The following is a 19,199-nucleotide window of genomic DNA, read 5'->3' as shown; positions in this document are numbered from 1 at the left end:
CCTGGGATGAACAGCAGTTCAATTTTGCTGGGATTAAATTTCAGCTGATGAGCTGCGAGCCATGAAGAGATGTCTGCCAGACATGCTGAGATCTGAGCAGAAACAAGAGGATCTGAGAGAATGAGTTGAGTGTCATCCGCATAGCAGTGGTATGAGGACCCATGTGAGGATATGACCTCACCAAGAAATTGAGTATAGAGGGAGAACAGAAAAGGACCAAGTTCTGAGCCTTGTGGGACACCAGTGTAGAGTCTGCATGGAGCAGATGTGGATCCCCTCCACCTAACCTCATACGAGCGACCTTCCAGGTAGGAAGCAAACTACTGTCATGCTGCACCGAGACTCATGAGATCGGACAAGAAAGTCTGGTTGTTGACTGTGTCAAACACCGCTGAAAGGTCAAGGAGGATGAGGACTGATGACAGTTTGGCTGATCTAGCAGCATGTAGCTTCTCAGTGACAGCTAAAAGTGCAGTCTCTGTGGAATGTAAAGCTTTGAAGCCAGACTGGTTAGGATCTTAGAGATTGTTCTGTGAGAGCTAAAGAGACAGTTGATTGTACAAAGTGCATTCAAGGATTTTAGAAAGAAAAGAGAGAAGTGATACAGGTCGGTAGTTGCTGATGTCAGAGGGAACCAGAGTGGGTTTCTTCAGGATGGGAATAACCCTTGCTCTCTTGAATGCAGTTGGTATGTGACCAGATGATATGGAGCCACTGATGATAGTCGTGATGAAGGGGAGGAGTTCTTGTGAGATAGTCTGGAGCACTGTGGAAACTATTGGATCCAATGGGCAGGTGGTAGGATAGCAGGACAAGATGACCTGCAGGATCTCATCTGTTGCTAGATTAGAAAAATGTGCCATTGAAGGAGAAGGGAAATCCTCAGTGGGTAGTGGGTAGTTGGGGCAGAAGAGAAGGCCTGGCAGATTTTTTCAGTCTTCTCATCATAAAAGGTGGCAAAGTCTTCAGCAGTCAGGGAGGATGGAGCAGAAGGAGTAGGTGGGTTGAGTAGTGAAGAAAAGATGTTGTGGAGCTTGCAAGGTTCTTGTGCAGAAGTTTGAAGTTTTTGGCAGAGGGAAGTATCTGTAAGAACGGAAGGTGTTTCCACAAGTGAGTCCCCCGTTCTGTGCAGTGAGCACTTCAAGTCGGAGGACATTAACAGGACAGGTCAGACTGTCAGGATTAGAGATGGAGATAAACCACCTATCTTCAGTTTCCCCACTCATCTCCAAACAGTAGGTGTATCCATAGGCTATAATGATTTAATAGCTTGTCATCAAATCCATCCATCCATCCATCTTCTATACCACTTATCCTTCCTTCAGGTCACGGGGAACCTGGAGCCTATCCCATGGGGCATCGGGCACAAGGCGGGGTACACCCGGAACAGGGTGCCAGTCCATCGCAGGGCACAATCACACACACATTCACACACCCATTCATACACTACGGACACTTTGGACATGCCAATCAGCCTACCATGCATGTCTTTGGACTGTGGGAGGAAACCGGAGTACCCAGAGGAAACCACCGTAGCACGGGGAGTTGTCATCAAATTGTGGCTCATTATTATTATTATTATTATTATTATTATTATTATTATTATCTATATCTATACATATAACTTATTATACATTACATAGATTATTTATATATATATATATATATATATATATATATATATATATATATATATATATATATATATATATATATAACTTATTCTCTATAACTTATATATTATCTATATATTAAAATATAACTGTAAATATTTTACTGGATCCATAAAGGATTATGTTATAATTATCTTTGTAATTGTCTGTTTTGGAGTATATCTGTATCCTTTTATGCTAATAAAATATAGAAAGCGGACTGACTGCCAGTGTCTCACTATTGGGTTTGTATTTGCCAATTTTGTTGTATTTTGTTACAATGATGGTCAGTTATTAGTACTTAAAGATCCACTATTTCGATTTTATTCAGTATTTAAAAAGGAACGAGCTTTGTTACCAGAATTCTGACCTGGAGCACAAGAAAAGCTAAAAGGTGTGTATGAAGACAGAAAAATCCATTTCCACAATGAAAAAAAAAATCTTTATACACATTTCATGTACATTAAAAAATATTACAATAGGGACGTCTAATAAATTTTTAACCAAGAAAAATAAGCAACATCTATGCTTGACAAGCGTGAGTTTTCACAATTCCTTATGACAGTGAATAATTTTCCAAGTCTAACTATCGAGATAAGTAACTGGAGACAGAACTGTTTTTTGTACTCCACACAGATTAATTAACATTGAAATCGTTTGAGAAATATAAACATCATTGTGCTTTTTATCCAGAAAAAGTGCAGCTCCCCTGTTTACTTGTATTTTATTTATAGGGCAGTCTTGCCCTTACCAATATGGCGGACGCATTGACATATATCTCAGCGATGGGTCAAAGCAGCCAATGCGGCATCAATGTATGTCTGTAATCACCAATCTCGGCACGTGATCTAAAGCTCAAATCTAATTGGACGTGCCATTTTATCGCGTGGCATCAGGGAAAATAAATAAATAAAAAATCAACGTGCTGGACGAAAACACATCTGGCCCGCACTTCAGTTCTAACAGTGAAAGAGTGAAAGGTAAGATGTAAATCAGGTAGCTAAAGTTTAATATTTGACAACTGTTTTACGACAGAAATGTACGGAAGCCCTAAGCGGCCATGCATTATTATTATTATTATTATTATTATTTCAGTTGTTTTCTCCTGATCTCGACATAACAAAAGTTGTTTTCTGATTATCATTTTAATGTGAGAAAATCTTGCTCTTTGTGGATGGGACTGGAGCTATTCCACCGAATGGGTGACATTTCCATCCCCAGGACATTATATGTATAAAAAAAAATGCATGAAAATTAACTCTAAAATACATTTTATTTTTAAGCAAAGTGTCCTGCATATTAAGATAACTGCAAATTTAAAATGTCTAATTAAAAACATTAATAAAAACTACCTAGAACACTAAAAAAAAAATCGCATTTGTTGCATGTCCCCATTCTTTATCTCTGTACTTTATCATGAAATATAATGATTAAAATCTTTTTTTCTTTTTATTTTTTGCATTTTTTTTTTGCATTTTTGTGTGACTTTATATCCAACCTATTCTTTAAATGTTTTGTTTTTGTTTTTTTTTCATGAGAAATCCATAATAGTTTAGATAAAATACACATTTTCGTCATGTCCCCAGGTTTTCACTCAGTGCTTTTATCATAACACATTCCCCCTCTGAAACACACACAATCCGGATACACATTCCTGTTACGCAATGTTCCTTCCTGTTGTTAAATGGTTTTTCTCTAAAAAAAAACAAATAAAGTTAAACCACTGCTTCTCTCAATTGTGTTATGCCCATAATTTATCCAATATCTTAATTAATTACATGATATTAAAAAATTATAAAGTTGAGGTTTGGCTCTCCCTTAAAATGAAAAAAAAATAAAATTGGCTTTGCATTTAAAAATAATAATAAACCTTCTGTGCATATATAGTGATTTTTTTTTTTTTTTTTTTTTGCAGCAAATATCAATTATTTAAACATGTCCCTGACAACCTCTATAGCCATTTAGCCACTTGTTAGCAACCGTCTTTTTCAAGACACGTAAAAGCTTTTAAAAAAATCCTGAGTGGGGTATTACTGATGTATTTTATGGCATAATATAAAACGTGAACATATATTGAGCTTGTGTTAACCACAGACCTTATTTCTGGAATTTAACCAAAAAAAAAACATTCAAAATTCCATTGACTTCGGGATGATTGATGTCCAATGCACAGGAAAATTAAGTCGAGATCACGAGAAAACAACTTTTGTTATGTTGAGAGCACGAGAAAACAACAGGGAAAAAAAACCTAATAATGCGTGGCCGCTTAGGGCTTCCGTAGAAACGTTAAACGACTGACAGTAATATCCAGGGATGCAAACATTTATGTGATTCATGTAATGCAATGTGTTATTGACAATGTGACGAGACAAGAAACATTAACGGAGCCGTTTTCAGTATATTAGGCAGAAGATGGACAATAAGTGTGTGCATATTGTGAATGATTGTAATGAACGTGGTCACCTGGCTTTACTGATGGTCTTTCAGTAAATCCACTTATCTAAGAAAATGATTCATAAACCTAAATGTGGGAGAGTTATCCGTCTCAGACTTAAAGTAGAGCATGGTAAAACCTTGACTCAAGTGTGGTTTTTGGTTGTGGTTAGGACAAATATTTATTAAAATAAAAATATATTATTTGCAAATCTAGTTCTTTAACTATTTTTTTTATTCTTTTTAATTCTCTTTTCTGGACAATAAACCCCCAAGTGTCTGCAACCATTGTATTTTGATATTAGTCTGTATGTCCTTGTCAGGTCTTTGATCAAAAAGTTAAAGGTATAGTTCACATAAAAATTTAAATTCTGTTTTCATTTACTTACCCTCATGTCATTCCAAACCCAAATACTGTCACTTTTCATAACATAAAAGAAGATTTTTTCTTGATATGATACAATGATACGAATGATACAATTTTTTTTCTTTGGGACAGCAGAAAAAAAAGGTAAGCTGACAGGAACAGGAAATAAAAGTTAACAGTAAAGTGGAAGTTTTGTAATTCATATTTGGTCTGCTCTATATCTGTGCATAATAAGATGAAATGCCTGCCTGGGGGTAGAGAGTAAATCTGAAATATAATAAACCATCTAATCTAACTTTGTGTTGTAATACACACTGACCTTACTGTAGTATTTTGATCCTAAATATAAAGGTCTTGCATTGTATATATAAATAATGTGTATATATAAATATTTCTCGCTTTATTACATAGAGAACTTAAAAGGACTATTACATTTGTGACCCCACCCCCACCAAATTGTTTGTTTGTAAATCTGGTTGTGCCACCTTTAGCACCAATAACTGCAACAAAATGCTTCTGATAACTGGAGATCAGTCTTTCACAGCGCTGTGGTGAAATTGTGGCCCACTCTTCTTTGCATAACTGCTTTAGTTCTGCCAAACTATAGGGCTTTCGAGCATGAACTGCCCATTTAAGGTCCTGCCACGGCACCTCAACTGGTCCAAGTGAGGAAATTGACTAGGCCAATCCAAAATATCCAAGATATCACTTTACTGTGTAGTTGGTCTGTGACTGGTATTTATCAGTACAGTGAGCAGATATGTGGAGTGTAAGAGCCTGTTCATTGCAGGCAGGCAGTTATGGAGGGATTCTGGGGGACTGGTTCACTGTAACATTGGCCCCGGGGAAGAAGGTGCTCCTCAGTCTAGTTGTGTGGACATAGATAGTCTTGTATTGCCTGCCAGATGGTTGAAGGTTGAAAAGATGAATGATGGGTGGAGTCCTTACAGATTTTGGTTACTTTCCTGAGATGGGGATTGTCCTCCAGGGCTGGTAACAATTTTCTGAGAAACTTGCTGCAGATCATTCCTGTTAGCTGCTGTGCTGCTGGAGAACCACACTGGGATGCAGTAGGACAGGATGCTCTCTGTGGTGCAGCAGTAGAATGTCATCAGCAGCTGTTGAGGTAGTCCAGCCTTCTTAAATGTCCTCAGGAAATACAACTGCTGCTATGCCTTCTTTGCCAGTGAGGTGGTGTTGACAGACCATGTGAGGTCCTCTGAGATGTGGACACCCAGGAACTGGAAGCTGGACACCCTCTTCATGGATGATATTGTTGAAAGCAGAGCTGTAGTCAGTCAATAGCATCCTGATGTACAGTGAGTTCCATAAGTATTTGGACAGTGACACCATTTTACTAATTTTGCCTCTGTACACCACTACAATGGATTTGAAATGAAGCAATCAATTGAAGTATACACTTTCAGCTTTATTTCAAGGGGTTTAAGCAAAATATTGCATTAAACATTTAAGAAATGCAGCTATTTTTTTCTTTATAGAATCCCTCCACTCAAAAGCAATTTCAAAAAAGCAGTTTCATGGCCAAATGTGGCCTGTTTCTTAATTATTTCATAACTAATCAAGGAGATAAACGGTCTGGAGTTGATTCCAAGCTTTGAATTTGCATTTGGTAGCTGTTCATGGGAATTCTCAATATGTGGTCCAAAGAGGTGTCGATGCAAATGAAGGAGGCCATCATTAGACTGAAAAAAACAAAACAGACCTATCAGAGAAATTGCAAGAATTTTAGCTCAGCAACACCACAAGGCCTAGAAGACCACGGAAGACAACTAAAGTAGATTAATGCAGAATTCTTTCCTTGTTTAAGAAAAACTCATTCACAACATCTGGCCATTTCAAGAACACTCTGGAGGAGGTAGGCATATCTTTGTCAAAGTTTACAATCAAGAGACACCTTCATGAATGTAAAGATGGTTTACCTCAATGTGCAAACCAATGGTAACACTCACGAACAGAAAGGTCAGGTTAAACTTGCTAAAAACCACTAAAAAAGCCTGACCATTTCTGATTTCCTTGTACCAGAATGATGGGAAGAGAAGAGTATGAAGAAGGAAAGGAAGGGTTCATGTTACAAAGCATACCACATCATCTGTCAAACATGTGGAGGCAGTGTGTGGCTTGGGCATGTATGGCTTCATTGATGCTGTGACTGCTGATAGCAATAGCAGGATGAATTCTAAAGTGTATAGAGCTATACTTTCTTCTTGGATTCAGTCAAATGCTGCAAAACTGATAGGATGGTTCTTACAGACAGGTAATGACCCAAAACATACCACAAAATCAACCCTAGTGCTTCTTAAGACAAAAAATTAAACGTTCTTAAATATCTGATGACCTCAACCCAATTGAGCATGTTTTTCACTTATTGAAGATAAAACCAAAGGCAGGAAGACCCACAAAGCAGCAGCAACTGAAGGCAGCTGCAGTAAAGGCCTTCCAAGGGAAGAAACTCAGCATTTGGTGGTGTCCATGGGTTCCAGATTTCAGGCAGTCATTGACTGCAAAAGATTTGCATCCAAGTATTAAAAATAATCCTTGTTGACTCATATAATGTGAAGCAAACTGTCATAGACTACAGCTTCACAAGTTGTGGCTTTATTGACAACCATATACATTGCATCTTGCAGCAATATGGGTGCGGAACGATGGGCAGACCCTGTAGTAACATACACTTACATTGACATCACACATACTGATGTACTACATCCCCTTTCCTAAGCATAGTCCCAAAATACACAAACCAGTTTTGAAGTCATAGCTGTGATTCATCTAATCAAAATTCTTTTTCACAATGAACATTAGTTCTCTCGTCTTTTTCTTTTTTTTTTTTTTACACATACCTTTACCAGAACAACAAAGGCATATAAAATCTGAAACAATATCAGTACCAATACCAAAAAGTAACTGTTGCTTCAAGTGTATTGTGCAATCACAAAACTGGTTTGTTTAATCTAGATAAACAAAGATATAAAACATGAGTGTGTAATTCAACACCATTTCAAGTCTTTTACTCTTTGTGTTTTGGGTTAGGAGAAACTGTAAGTCCAAACTATGTCACGTAAGGACTGGTTCTCAATTGTGTGTGTGTGTTTGAGAGGTCAATTGACTTGAGGCCATTTGTGAGGGTAAATCATTTATCATTGGAACTGGATCATTCACTTTGGTTGGGACATGGATTGACTTGGCATAGGCTCTTTCAAAAATAGAAAGTGCCTATCTCCTTTCCTCCAGACAAGATGATGTAAGACCCTGGTTCCTGGTAGACTTCTTTCTCCATTAATTTGCTATCATACCCCTGAGGGGTTTGCATCCTCACAACTTGACCTTTTGAGAGTGTGCTCAGCTGTTTACTTGTTTTCTCGTAACTTTTCTTTTCTTTGTGAGTTGTACATGGATCTCCCTGGAGGCCAGAGGTGAAAGTTCCAACAAAGAGCTATGGAGTTTCAGGGTGGTGTGGGTTTGTCTGGACATTAGTCTCTGAGCTGGTGAGCTGAGTTTAGGATCTCGTGGAAGATTTCATTGATTTAGCAGGTTGAGATAGATGTCAGTGCCATCTTGTTTGGAGTTTTTCATGAGTTGCTTTACACTATGAAATGTGTGTTCTGCTAGGCCATTAGATTGAGGGTAGTTTTGACTACTAGTTTTGTGAATGAAGTCCCAGGCTGTAGCGAAAGCTTTGAACTCATGGCTCACAAACTGTCCCATTGTCTGAGAAGAGGATTTGGGGTGACCCATGAACAGAAGTGTCACTTTAGCTTCTTTATGACACTTGCCGAGGTCAAGCTGTGGAGCTGATTGATCTCATACCAGCCTGAATAAGAGTCGACAAGCAACAAGCAGTGGTGACTGTCTCACTCGGATATATCAGCCACTACTGTTGACCATGGTATGCTTGGGACAGCATGCAGATGAAGGGGTTCCTTTTGCTGGTGGGGCTTGGTGCCATTGCATATGACACAAGATGCGATGTGAGCATCAATGTTGATTGACATGATAGGCCAAAAGAATATGCCATGTGCACGTCATTTAGTAGACTTAGCTCCAGGTTGACCCCTGTGTACAATTTGTGTGTAGTCCAACTGAAGTGTTTCTGAGATGATGACTTTATGACCTTTCCCCACAATTCCATCATCTGTGACCAGTTCATGTCTGTATGGATGAAATGGCCGCATTGCTGCGGGAACACTGTGCAGTTTGGTTGGCCATCCTTGTCTGATGGTGTTGATGAGCATTTGTAGACTAGGGTCATCTCCTGTATGACATTTATGTTCATCCATGCCTGATGGTGAGCAATTGCAGACATTCATTACCTCAAAGGTATTTAACTCTTTGGACTGTTGCTGTATTGATGCTTGTGGAGCTCATGACAAGATATCTGATATGTACATGTGTTTTCCTTTTTTGTAGACAAGGATGTTGTATTGAAGCTGAAGCAGCATTTGTTGGAGGCAGGCATACCGCCCCTAAACCAAACTGTGAGGAGTCGCCGGTTAAAGTGATGGGCTTGTCAAAATTGTATCATGACAGTACTGGGTTACATGTCAGGCACTTCCTCACCTCAAAGCATTGAAAGCATCCTGGTGTTGTTGTAGCCAACACCATACCATGTCTTTGTGTGTTTGCTGACACAGTAGGCAGAAATATCACTCAGATTGGGGATTAACTTGCCCATATAGTTGACATGCCGAGAAATCTTAGAAGAGAAGTGATGTTTGTGGGCTTTGGCACTTCACTGATGGCTTTGGTCTTTGATGGATCAGTATGTAGGCTGTTGCTACTAAATACATGGGCCACATAGCTCAGTTCTTTCAGTCTGAATTTACTTTTCAGTGGATTTAGCCTGAGATTCACCTGTCTGGCCCGCTCAAGCACTCTTTGTAGGTTGTCGCCATGCTCCTTCTGTGTGTCCGCCAACCAATATGTCATCTACTATGACAGCATAGGGGTATCCAGCAAATATTTGTTCCATTGAGTGCTGAAAAACTTCAGTAGCTGAGCTTATGCCAAAAGGCATTTTCAGGAACCTATATCAACTGAAAGGGGTGCTGTGAGCAGTAATGATTTGTGGTCTAGGGAGACTTGCCAAAATGAATTTTTTGCATCAAGCTCAGAAAAGATTGTGGAATTTGACATTTGGGCTGTAACTTCTGCAACTGTCCTCAATGGATGGTGTGGTCTTTGCAAAACTGTGTTAAAGTCTCTGGGCCCTATGCAAATGTTTTATGGGCAGCGACCATGGACTAGACCCATGCAGTCATTTCAGAAATGGGAGTGATGACGCCAAGATTGGTCATTCACTGAAGCTCCATTTTAACCTTGTCCTGCATGGCAACTGGAATGTGTCTTGCTGGTTGGATGACAGGAGAAATAGAGAGATCAATTTTCACAGAGTATGTGACAGGTAGCCTTCCTGCCTCATCCTTGAACAGGTCAGCTTATTTGTTGAAAATTTTGTCTATAAATTCGTCATGACTGGACACGTTCAGTTGGTGGACTTCCTTGTTAAGTGTTAGAAGTCTGGTAGACCCAGTAATGGCTGTTTAGTGCTTTTGATGACATAAAACACCAGGTTGTAAGTCTGATTGGCTAGACTGCCAATTATGGCAGTGTGACTGATCCAAGTGTGTGTAGCTCATTGCCGTCATATGCTATTAGCTTTGTTGTGTCTGACACATTAAGTTTGTTCCCTTTTATGCAGGTGTTGGAAAGTGTCTAAATCCATCACGTTACACTTGGCTCCTGTGTCCACTTTCAGTTCTGCCGGAATACCATGTACAGTGCTGTACAATTCACTCTGTCAGGTTAGCTATGGAATCAACATTCTCTGCAGTTACTCCATCAATGAAGAATGATTCACCTTCATCACTGTTTGTCTGGTGTGGTTCAACATTGTGGATGGTTTTGGTGTAGCGTCACTTCGGTTGGTTTGTTTGTGTGGACCTGCAGCATTTCTTAAAATGGTTCCACTTTTTGCAGCCATTGCATTGTTGACCATATGCAGGACACTTATCTCTTTTAGCTGGGTGGTCACTACCGCAATTGTTACAGTTTTTCATTGTTGGTGATGCTTTGCATCTGGTTTGTATTTTGATCTGCAATTTCTGTACTTTTGTGGTTGTTGTGGTTGTTGTTTGGGGTGTTGCTGGGTCTCTAGTGTGCTGTTCAGTTTGCTCATAGATCTGACATACTGACATGGCCTTGGCTAAAGTGAGTTTTGGATCACGCAACAGTGATTTTCTCAGAGTGTCACTATGTACTCCACAAACTAATCGATCACGAATAAGCTTTTTTTGTGTGTAATGCACCACAATTGCAGCTTTTTACTTTTAGTCTCAAATCCCTAATATAAGATTCAAACGTCTCACCGGGCTTCTGTGATCTCATGTTGAATTTGTGTCGTTCCATGGTGACGCTGTTGTGAGGTGCACAAATATCATGGAACTTTCTTTTTAAACTGTCAGGGTCTTCCCTGGACTCAGCTGGCTTATGATAATGCTGTCATTTTCACCGGGAGCTCTCACCTCCTGTGCATGAACAAAGGACTGTTCGTGTTCAATGGCTTCAGGACCTGTGAGGTTGAGGAGAATGGATTGCTTGTGTTCAATGTGGTTTGTTCCCATGAGCAGCAGCAATATTAGCAGCAAGGTATCAAACTCCTGCTCGAATATACTCCAGTTCTCTGTAATATTTTCATTGAAAATGAGAGGATCTGGTCTTTGGAATTCCTCTACCATGGTTAGTGTGTGTGATGAGATTGTTTATGTAGCTTAGCAGGTACATAGTAAAGAGCAACATGCATGGAGGCTTTTCCCATGAAGACAAAACTCACTTGTGCGTGCAATCGACGTTTACTTCTGACACCATTTTGACTCGTATAATGTGAAACAAACTGTCATAGACTTCAGCTTCTCAAATTGTGTCTTTATTGACAACCATATACACTGCACCAGGGAGCTATACTGAACACACTGACTCCAGGGGCAGGATGAGGGACAGACCCCATGGTAACATACACTTACAGTGACGTCACACATACTGATGTACTACAATCCTAATATTTATGATTGTTAGTTTGTTCAATTACTTTTGAGCCTGTAAAAATGGAGGGACTCTGGGGGAAAAAAAAATGGCTGTAATTCTTAAACGTTTAATGCAATATTTCTGTTAAACCCCTTGAAATAAAGTCGACACTTTATGAATCACATCTTGCTACTAGTTCTCATGTTACTAGTGAGGTCTTTAAACAACCCAGGGTAGTTGAACAAATCTAAACCTATTATATATAGATGCAGATCAAACTAATAATTTCTGTGGCTTTCAGTGGAAAGGAAAAATACTGTCATTGTAGCAGACAAGAAGCTTATTAGCAATACTTCATATTCATTTAATAAAATTGCTTATTTTACACTAATGTTTATGTGTTTTGATATTGCTATAGCCTGTATGCCTCTAGATAACATGGCAATATGCTAATTCTAACGCTTTGTTCCCAGATTTTATTTTTAAGTTGGTTTGTCAGTTGAATTCTGACTAACTCTATTTTGTTTAAATGTTACGTTTTACACAAACTATCACTTTAAGTAGCAGACAGCATGTGGAAACTCCCCCCTGTTGTCACTTCCTCATTATGCTTTCCAGTAACCTTATGCATTTCCCTTCCCTTGTGTAACTTATTATTTTAGCAGAAATTCGTCTCTGTAACTTTACACGAAGTGACCCTGAGAGGTAAGAATTATTTTATTTAGACACATTCTCATTGTTTCTTATCACTTTATGACTTTTCTAAACTACAAGCTACACACGATCAATATACAAAATACTGTATGAACTACTGGCAACTTCGTATGTAAAGATGTGTCACATGTTAATCAAAGTGTTACCATGCCAGCGTTTACTATGAGGCTGTGTGGACTTCTGTTGACTCTCTCCGTGGTTCTGGCATATGAAAAGGGTTAGTGATCTTTCCATTCAGTAAATGATAGAGATGGAGAAGTGTCCTGGTATCGTAATGTTTATTTTCATTGGCAAAAAACATTTTATCATTCAGTGTTGTTTTTTGTACTTTGGTTGCAGATATATGTGACATCTGTGAAGAGGTACTGAATTGCTATGTTTGGATAGGTTGTTATGTAGTAATTTTGCATGCCATGTACAGTAAAAAATAATAATAACTCATTTAGATGTGTATTTCTGTTTTTCTCATCAGGCTCAAACATCTGTAATACTGAAGAACCATGAGAATCACATAAATTCAAGTAACTCATTTACATTTAGTTAACAGAATTACTGACTTGTATTGAGATCACAGTTATCAGTGAACTTTGATGAAATTAAAGAATGTACAGTGGGTTTAGATAGTCAACTTCCCCTTCAAAATGGTTCTATCTAAAACTTATAGAATTGTTCAAGGTCATGCCCCATTTCAGGATTCTGAATAGACAACTTAAGGGCATTTTCTTCCTGTTCTTTATCCACTGTAGAACTGCTTTGGTGTATTGGGTCACTGTAATGTGGCTGATGGTTCCAATTTTTTTTTTCTTGTCTGATAATAATATGGCAGTATTGTGCATTAGTTATTTTCTTATTTATTCTGCCCCATTTAGGGAAAGTTGGGAGGATTAATTTCTCCTTGAACTCCTGTCATCATGTTTTGCCGTAGGAATGGTGTTCCTTGGATGGCATGATATATTAGGGTTTTCAACAAAAAAAAGTGAAATTTCCTATTTCATGAGGATATTAAAGTTGCACAGGCCTTAATGCTGTGAATGCATTGGTTTGGATTAAATTGGTTATAAGGGAAAGGAGGATTGAAAGTTGGAGGCATGTACAGTGCATCCTTAAAGTATTAACAGCGCTTCACTTTTTCCACAATTTGCATGTAAAGGCTGTGAATACTTATGTACGTGTGCTTTTTTTGTTTTTTATTTGTAATAAATTTGCAAAGATTTCAAACAAACTTCTTTCATGTTGTCATTATGGGGTATTGTTTGTAGAATTTTGAGGAAAATAATGAATTTAATCCATTTTGGAATAAGGCGATAACATAACAAAATGTGGAAGCGCTGTGAATACTGTCCGGATGCACTGTATATATACAATGTGCATACAATTTACTTATTTTTTTTGTAATTTGTTTTCATAATTGTTTTCATAATAAATTGTATTTTCACATAGCTAATGTGGTTAATGTGTGTATATACATGGATCAGGGAAATCTGAATTTTAAAGTTCTACACTATTATACAACCAAAGGACCCAATGTTGAAAAGGTTGTGGTGACTTTCTAGACCCACTAAATGTGGTTATTTATGCTCAGTTTCTTGTTGAGTCTATAGTCTTTGGCAATATTCTAGAAGTCAACTAGTATTGTTATGTTTTATGCCAAGTCTTTATTTTTTTTCTTGTGACACCTTGGTTTCTGATTTCATTTTTTCAGGTTTACCTGAAATCCAATGTTTGATTTATAATGTAAATTTATTAAGTTGTTCCTGGAGCACAGATTCACTTGCTGAGGATGCACAATATTCTGCTTCATTTCAGTAAGTGTTGGTAAATTTCAGTTGAGGTTGTCCCTACTGAGTGCTGTTATTCATCTTGTCAATATAAATATTTATTAGTTTAGTTTTGTTAATTTTAAAGATAACTAACATGTTTTTGTCCTCATATCAGATTTTGCAGCACAACAGAGGACCACCCTTTAAACTGTATCTCAGGAAGTTTACAGAAATTTGTTGAATGCCAAGGCCAAATTAAGATGATAGATGAGATGGATGAGACAGATGTGGCTGTTAAGGTCAATATTTCCATAAATGGTTACTGGTACAGCATCTGCCATGTTTATGATCTAGCACAGATTGGTAAGAAATCCTCTATTACACACACAACACCACTAGAAGTACCAGTATTATGTGAAATTTACATGCAAGCAATCTAACTTCCCAATAATTAACCATGATGTTTTGTAAAGATTGCTTTACTTGTTTAGAGTTACAGATACCCTAAAACAGAATAATATAATAATAATAATAATAATAATAATAATAATAATAATAATAACTTTTAAATCAGCCTTTTTATCAATAGAATTTTATTTTTTCCTCTAAATGTTATACAACTGCACATTTCAGAAAGTATCATAAAACTAAATTACTATGTAAAATCATAAAATACATCACAGCTTTAATGCATATAGCTGATTTTTTTTATTTCTTAATATATTTCTTTTATTTGACTAAACAAATTTCACTCAACCCTATCCAGCTTTCCAGGCTATCCAGAATAGAACTGACATTAAATAATGAATAAATAAATAAATAAAAATAAAATAAGATGACTAAGTATGGACCACAGTGCCCTAGAGCCTAAGAATTAAATTCTTCCAGAAATACAATGTATGCACTCTGTATACACATTACCAGGTCATACGTCTACCACAAGCAGACCCTCATTACATAGAACTGAGGCATAAAACATTCCCAGAAAATTTGCAGCCCTACAAAATGCCACGGTGAGAGGGGGGAAGGCATGTCCCCACAAATCATGAATGGGTCAAAGCCTAACAAAGTCTGGTCTAGGGAAAAAGCACAGTCATTAACATAGCAAAACTATATATACTAATTGACTTTGTAATTATACATGAGTTGGACATTTAAAGTGACATTCTATGCAATTCCACAACATCAGATTTTTTTTTTTTTTTTTAAAAACACTTGTTTTCCAGAGAAGCTGGATGCCCCACAAAATATTACAACTGTAATCAAGTCAACAAACTTAGAGATACAGTGGTTGCCGCCAAGAAGTTGTTGTTTTCAAAAACAAGAATGTTTTATTTATGAGTTGAAGATTAATAATGAGGTAAGAATTTGTGCACATTTCATACCTCTAGTTTGTATTTTACTTTCAGTGCTTGCAGGGGTAACATGTTTTTTCCCTAGAAAGTAGAGGATGCATTGAAGGGTATGCTGGCATATAACAAAACAAACTTTGAACCAACAAGGAGTTACACTATTCAAATAAGGGTTAAACAGTCCAAGGCCTGTGCCTCTGCTCAACACTGGAGTGACTGGAGTGAAGCCGTGGGTGAGTCATTTTGAAGCATCAAATGGCCCCTTGGTTATAAGTGTAAAGTTTTAAAATAATGTTAAATGTGTGTGCTCTTTGAAACAGTGGTCAGCCAATCTAGAAATATCTATCATCTTAACGCAAGTGTGATTGCATCCATTGCGTTTGTGCTTCCTATGATTCTTTTGGCTATTTTTCTGGTCTGCAAGTTCCAAAGGTAAACATTTCTAATATCACCTTTTACTCTAATTAGACTAACTAATGTAAGACTAACTAATTTAAACTTTGAATTAATCAACTTCAAATCATAATTTGCATGGATTACTGCACTTCCGTATATGGAAAACACTGTTGAGCTTAAGTTGCTTGTTTATTTATATGCAGGATTTAGCAGACATCCTTACCGAGAGCAACTTAGAGAAGTGGTTTGGAGTCTCTAACAAAAACAGATGCTCATGCTAGTTCACTAGGTCAGGGACTAAGATTATCTTTAAGAAATTTTTGTGAAAAGTGTCATTTTATATTATTGCCATTAAGTAAGGTATATGAAAAATAAAATAATAAAAAAAAAAACAAGCCAATACAAACCCATCAATTAAGAAAAATTAAACTAATCATTAAATTATAACAAAAGAAATGCCACCAGGCTGGTCTGTCTGTCTGCCATAGCTACAAGCTGTAAACAAATGACTCAGCTGATGGAAGATTTAGTGCTTGCTTATTATCATTATTAATATTATATTTTCTTAAATCTATTTATTGCCATATGAGTCAAAATAATCATTACCCTCATGGCTCACTTATTGCTTCTAACTGTCTGTGCACTTGCACTTTTATGGAGTTTTGTGGGTGTCAATACATGCAACTGAGCTGTGTCACAAACACTTCTTCAAAGTCTTCTTAGCATCCTCTAACTCGACATTGATCTAGACTTAAATAACTGTTAGTTACAACACTTGTAGTTTGTCAAGTCTTGTTAAGTGGGTTTTATTGTCATTCATTAATATACCCTGGAATAAAATGTTGTTTCTTTAGGATCATGGCACAACACACACAAAAAAAAGTAGCACAAGACATAGGGCTACAGAAATTCTAAATACATGTCAGTGTAGTCCCAGTAGCAGAAGGATAGAGAAAAGTGTAGCAGCAAGCTAAGTCCTATAGCAATATAATAGCATTAGCTCTGAGGACATACAGTCTCTGAGAACATCTACAGTAGGTTTAGCAGTCACCCAGAATATTGCTCAACAATAATGAATAAGATTAATACGAATTTAACAAGAATATTAAACTAAAACAAATCACACAAAAAAAAGATTCAATAACATGATTTGAATCTTTATACGTTTGCATTTCTTATATATTTGTGCAAATATATTTAATCTTGCTTTGAAATTTTACATGCTTGTTTACTTCTGCAGGTTATTTGAGAAGCTGTTTCCTTCTATTCCAAACCCATCCAAGAATGTTCAAATGCTTCTTGAGAAAAATGAGTTTAATCAGGTAAACTAACACACACACACACACACACACACACACACACACACACACACATATATATATATATATATATATATATATATATATATATATATATATATATATATACCTTATATTTATATCACAGTGTCCTATTGGACTTATATTGAGATTCACAATAACAACATTGGTATTGTTTATCTTTTTTCTACCAGGTTATACCTCCTAAACAAATTGAAGGGGCCGAAGAAGGGGCCGAAATCCTTGAGGTGATAGGTTAAAGAACCATTGTATACCAATGTATTTTAAACCAGCATTAAAAAAAGTTAGCGACTATAGCAACCTGGTCAGCCTTTTTGAGACTCTACACAAACAGATACTGTTGTGTTAAGTAGTTTGAGGATGTTGCATAGATGACACGTCTCAGTGGTTTTCATTGTAAATGAGGGGTTACAACAGAAGAGTTATGCAAAAACATGTGGTTATAAATGGGTTTATTTACGATCGCCATATGCGTCATTTTTTCCCCACAAAACATTACAGGCAACAGTATTGCTACTCGCATGCACTATGCTCCATGTTTTATTTCACATATACTGTTTTCAAATTTTGACATCAGGACATTACATGAATAGGCCTGTGGGTTTTTAGATATGTGTAGATACCACAATATACTACAGCACTGTGTTTATAGCAATCAGTAGAATGCTCTGACACATTTTATTTCCAACCATGCAGAAATGTAAAGCGATGTAAAGATACATGTATAATGAATGTATAATATTAAATAGGTTGTATCTGTTAATAATAAGTATTTAATTTAAATTGAGTTTCCTTCAAGTGCTACACTGTTTACCACAGTATTTTTTTAGTAACCCTATGAATGTCACATCCTTCCCTTAAAGGCATTAGAGCATTTCACATGGGTACTTTCCACTGTATTTATGTGCACTCCAGTTTTGTAATATCTAGCACTGTATGCTTTATATTTCATACTTCCTATTATCTCAAAATAGAACATATATTTCTGAGTACATTTAGACAGGACAAGTCTGAAATAGGACTGATTTGTTCTTTTTTTTTTTTTTTTTTCTCTTAAAAAAAAATCCTTTTCTGTTTAATTCAATTTTAATGATTTTTTTTTGTTTTCTTTCATAATGAATATTTCTAAAGTTACTGTGTACTAAAATTCATTGTAAGTTGAGGATGCTCACATGCATGTCATGTATTTTGTGTTCATTCATTTTATTGTAATAAAGAAATACAAATTAAAATGATCATAAAATACTTATCATCAAATTACATTTTTATATATACTGTGTGTATGCATGTGTGTGGGTGTGTGTGTGTGTGTGTGTGGGTGTGTGTGTGTGTATATATATATATATATATATATATATATATATAAAATATATATATATATATATACACACACATACACTAAAATCTCATATTTCTCCTTTACATCATTTCAGATTCTTTTTGGTCTAAAATTAATGAACAATTTGGAATGACCCAGATGTATTTGCCAATTACTGGGTGGAAGCAAGAAGGGTAGATTAAAGATTCGTTAGTGCCTAATGTACTGCTAATATAGATCACTATGTGCTTTATGTTGCAAGTGGGTGACGGTTAAGGAGGACGACATGGTGGTTGAAAAACTCAGCATCATATATTTTATGAAAACCAGGAACTAGCCTATAGAGTAGCCTGTACTGTTACTTCCACATTGACTAAGTTGTACTGCATTAGGCATTTTTTTTTATTATTTATGAATATATGATTTCTAGGTTTTGTGTGGTGAAACAAGTGGAAACATTAGTCAGTGTTTTATTTTGTAAACATAATTTCATGAAAAATGAATGAATTTCCTTTTTTTAGTGTGTGCAATGAAAAACAAAAAAATAAGCAGTTGCTTTCATTTCCATTTTGATTTTGTAAAGTTGAAAGACCAATAAAAGGAAGTGACCACTTAGATGCCTCATCGCTATAAATGTTAGTTTGTCGGTTTTACTCTTCGTCATTACAATTAGATCAGTAGTACTAGGAAATAGATTATACAAAAAATATATGCACGTTTATAGATATTGTAAAGTGCAATAGCATGTCATGTTACTCTCCTAAATTTATTGGTGCACTTAACTGATTTATCAAATGCATTTATCATGTGACCCACTGCAAACTAA

At 36.5% G+C, this 19,199-nt stretch overlaps 1 protein-coding gene across 9 annotated transcripts; it reads left to right on the top strand.

Moving 5' to 3' along the window:
* Positions 1–2,543: 2,543 nt before the first annotated feature.
* On the top strand, positions 2,544–18,300 carry LOC128602537 (interleukin-5 receptor subunit alpha-like). Of its 9 annotated transcripts, none has more exons than XM_053616419.1 (13): positions 2,544–2,632; positions 5,640–5,771; positions 12,159–12,198; positions 12,362–12,424; positions 12,547–12,569; positions 12,680–12,728; positions 13,910–14,012; positions 14,143–14,330; positions 15,194–15,327; positions 15,408–15,552; positions 15,640–15,751; positions 16,956–17,037; positions 17,229–18,300. In XM_053616419.1, the coding sequence occupies exons 4-13, from the start codon at positions 12,370–12,372 to the stop codon at positions 17,292–17,294; spliced, it is 957 nt and encodes a 318-aa protein (XP_053472394.1). In that variant the 5' UTR covers positions 2,544–2,632; positions 5,640–5,771; positions 12,159–12,198; positions 12,362–12,369; the 3' UTR covers positions 17,295–18,300. The 9 variants fall into 9 exon arrangements, with proteins under 9 accessions (XP_053472394.1, XP_053472389.1, XP_053472393.1 ...); XM_053616414.1 differs by having other exon boundaries at positions 12,348–12,424; XM_053616418.1 differs by having other exon boundaries at positions 12,156–12,198.
* The last annotated feature ends 899 nt before the right edge of the window (positions 18,301–19,199 follow it).

The sequence above is a fragment of the Ictalurus furcatus genome, chromosome 26 (genome assembly GCF_023375685.1).
Source record: "Ictalurus furcatus strain D&B chromosome 26, Billie_1.0, whole genome shotgun sequence".
NCBI lineage: Eukaryota > Metazoa > Chordata > Actinopteri > Siluriformes > Ictaluridae > Ictalurus > Ictalurus furcatus.
The sequence above is the reverse complement of the archived record's forward strand: the minus strand, read 5'-3'. Positions and strand labels throughout refer to the sequence as shown.

Coding starts and splice junctions, on each gene's coding strand:
- LOC128602537 (XM_053616413.1), top strand. Junction 15,553..15,639: donor TGACTGGAGTGAAGCCGTGG/GTGAGTCATTTT, acceptor TCTTTGAAACAG/TGGTCAGCCAATCTAGAAAT. Junction 17,038..17,228: donor AGAAAAATGAGTTTAATCAG/GTAAACTAACAC, acceptor TTTTTCTACCAG/GTTATACCTCCTAAACAAAT.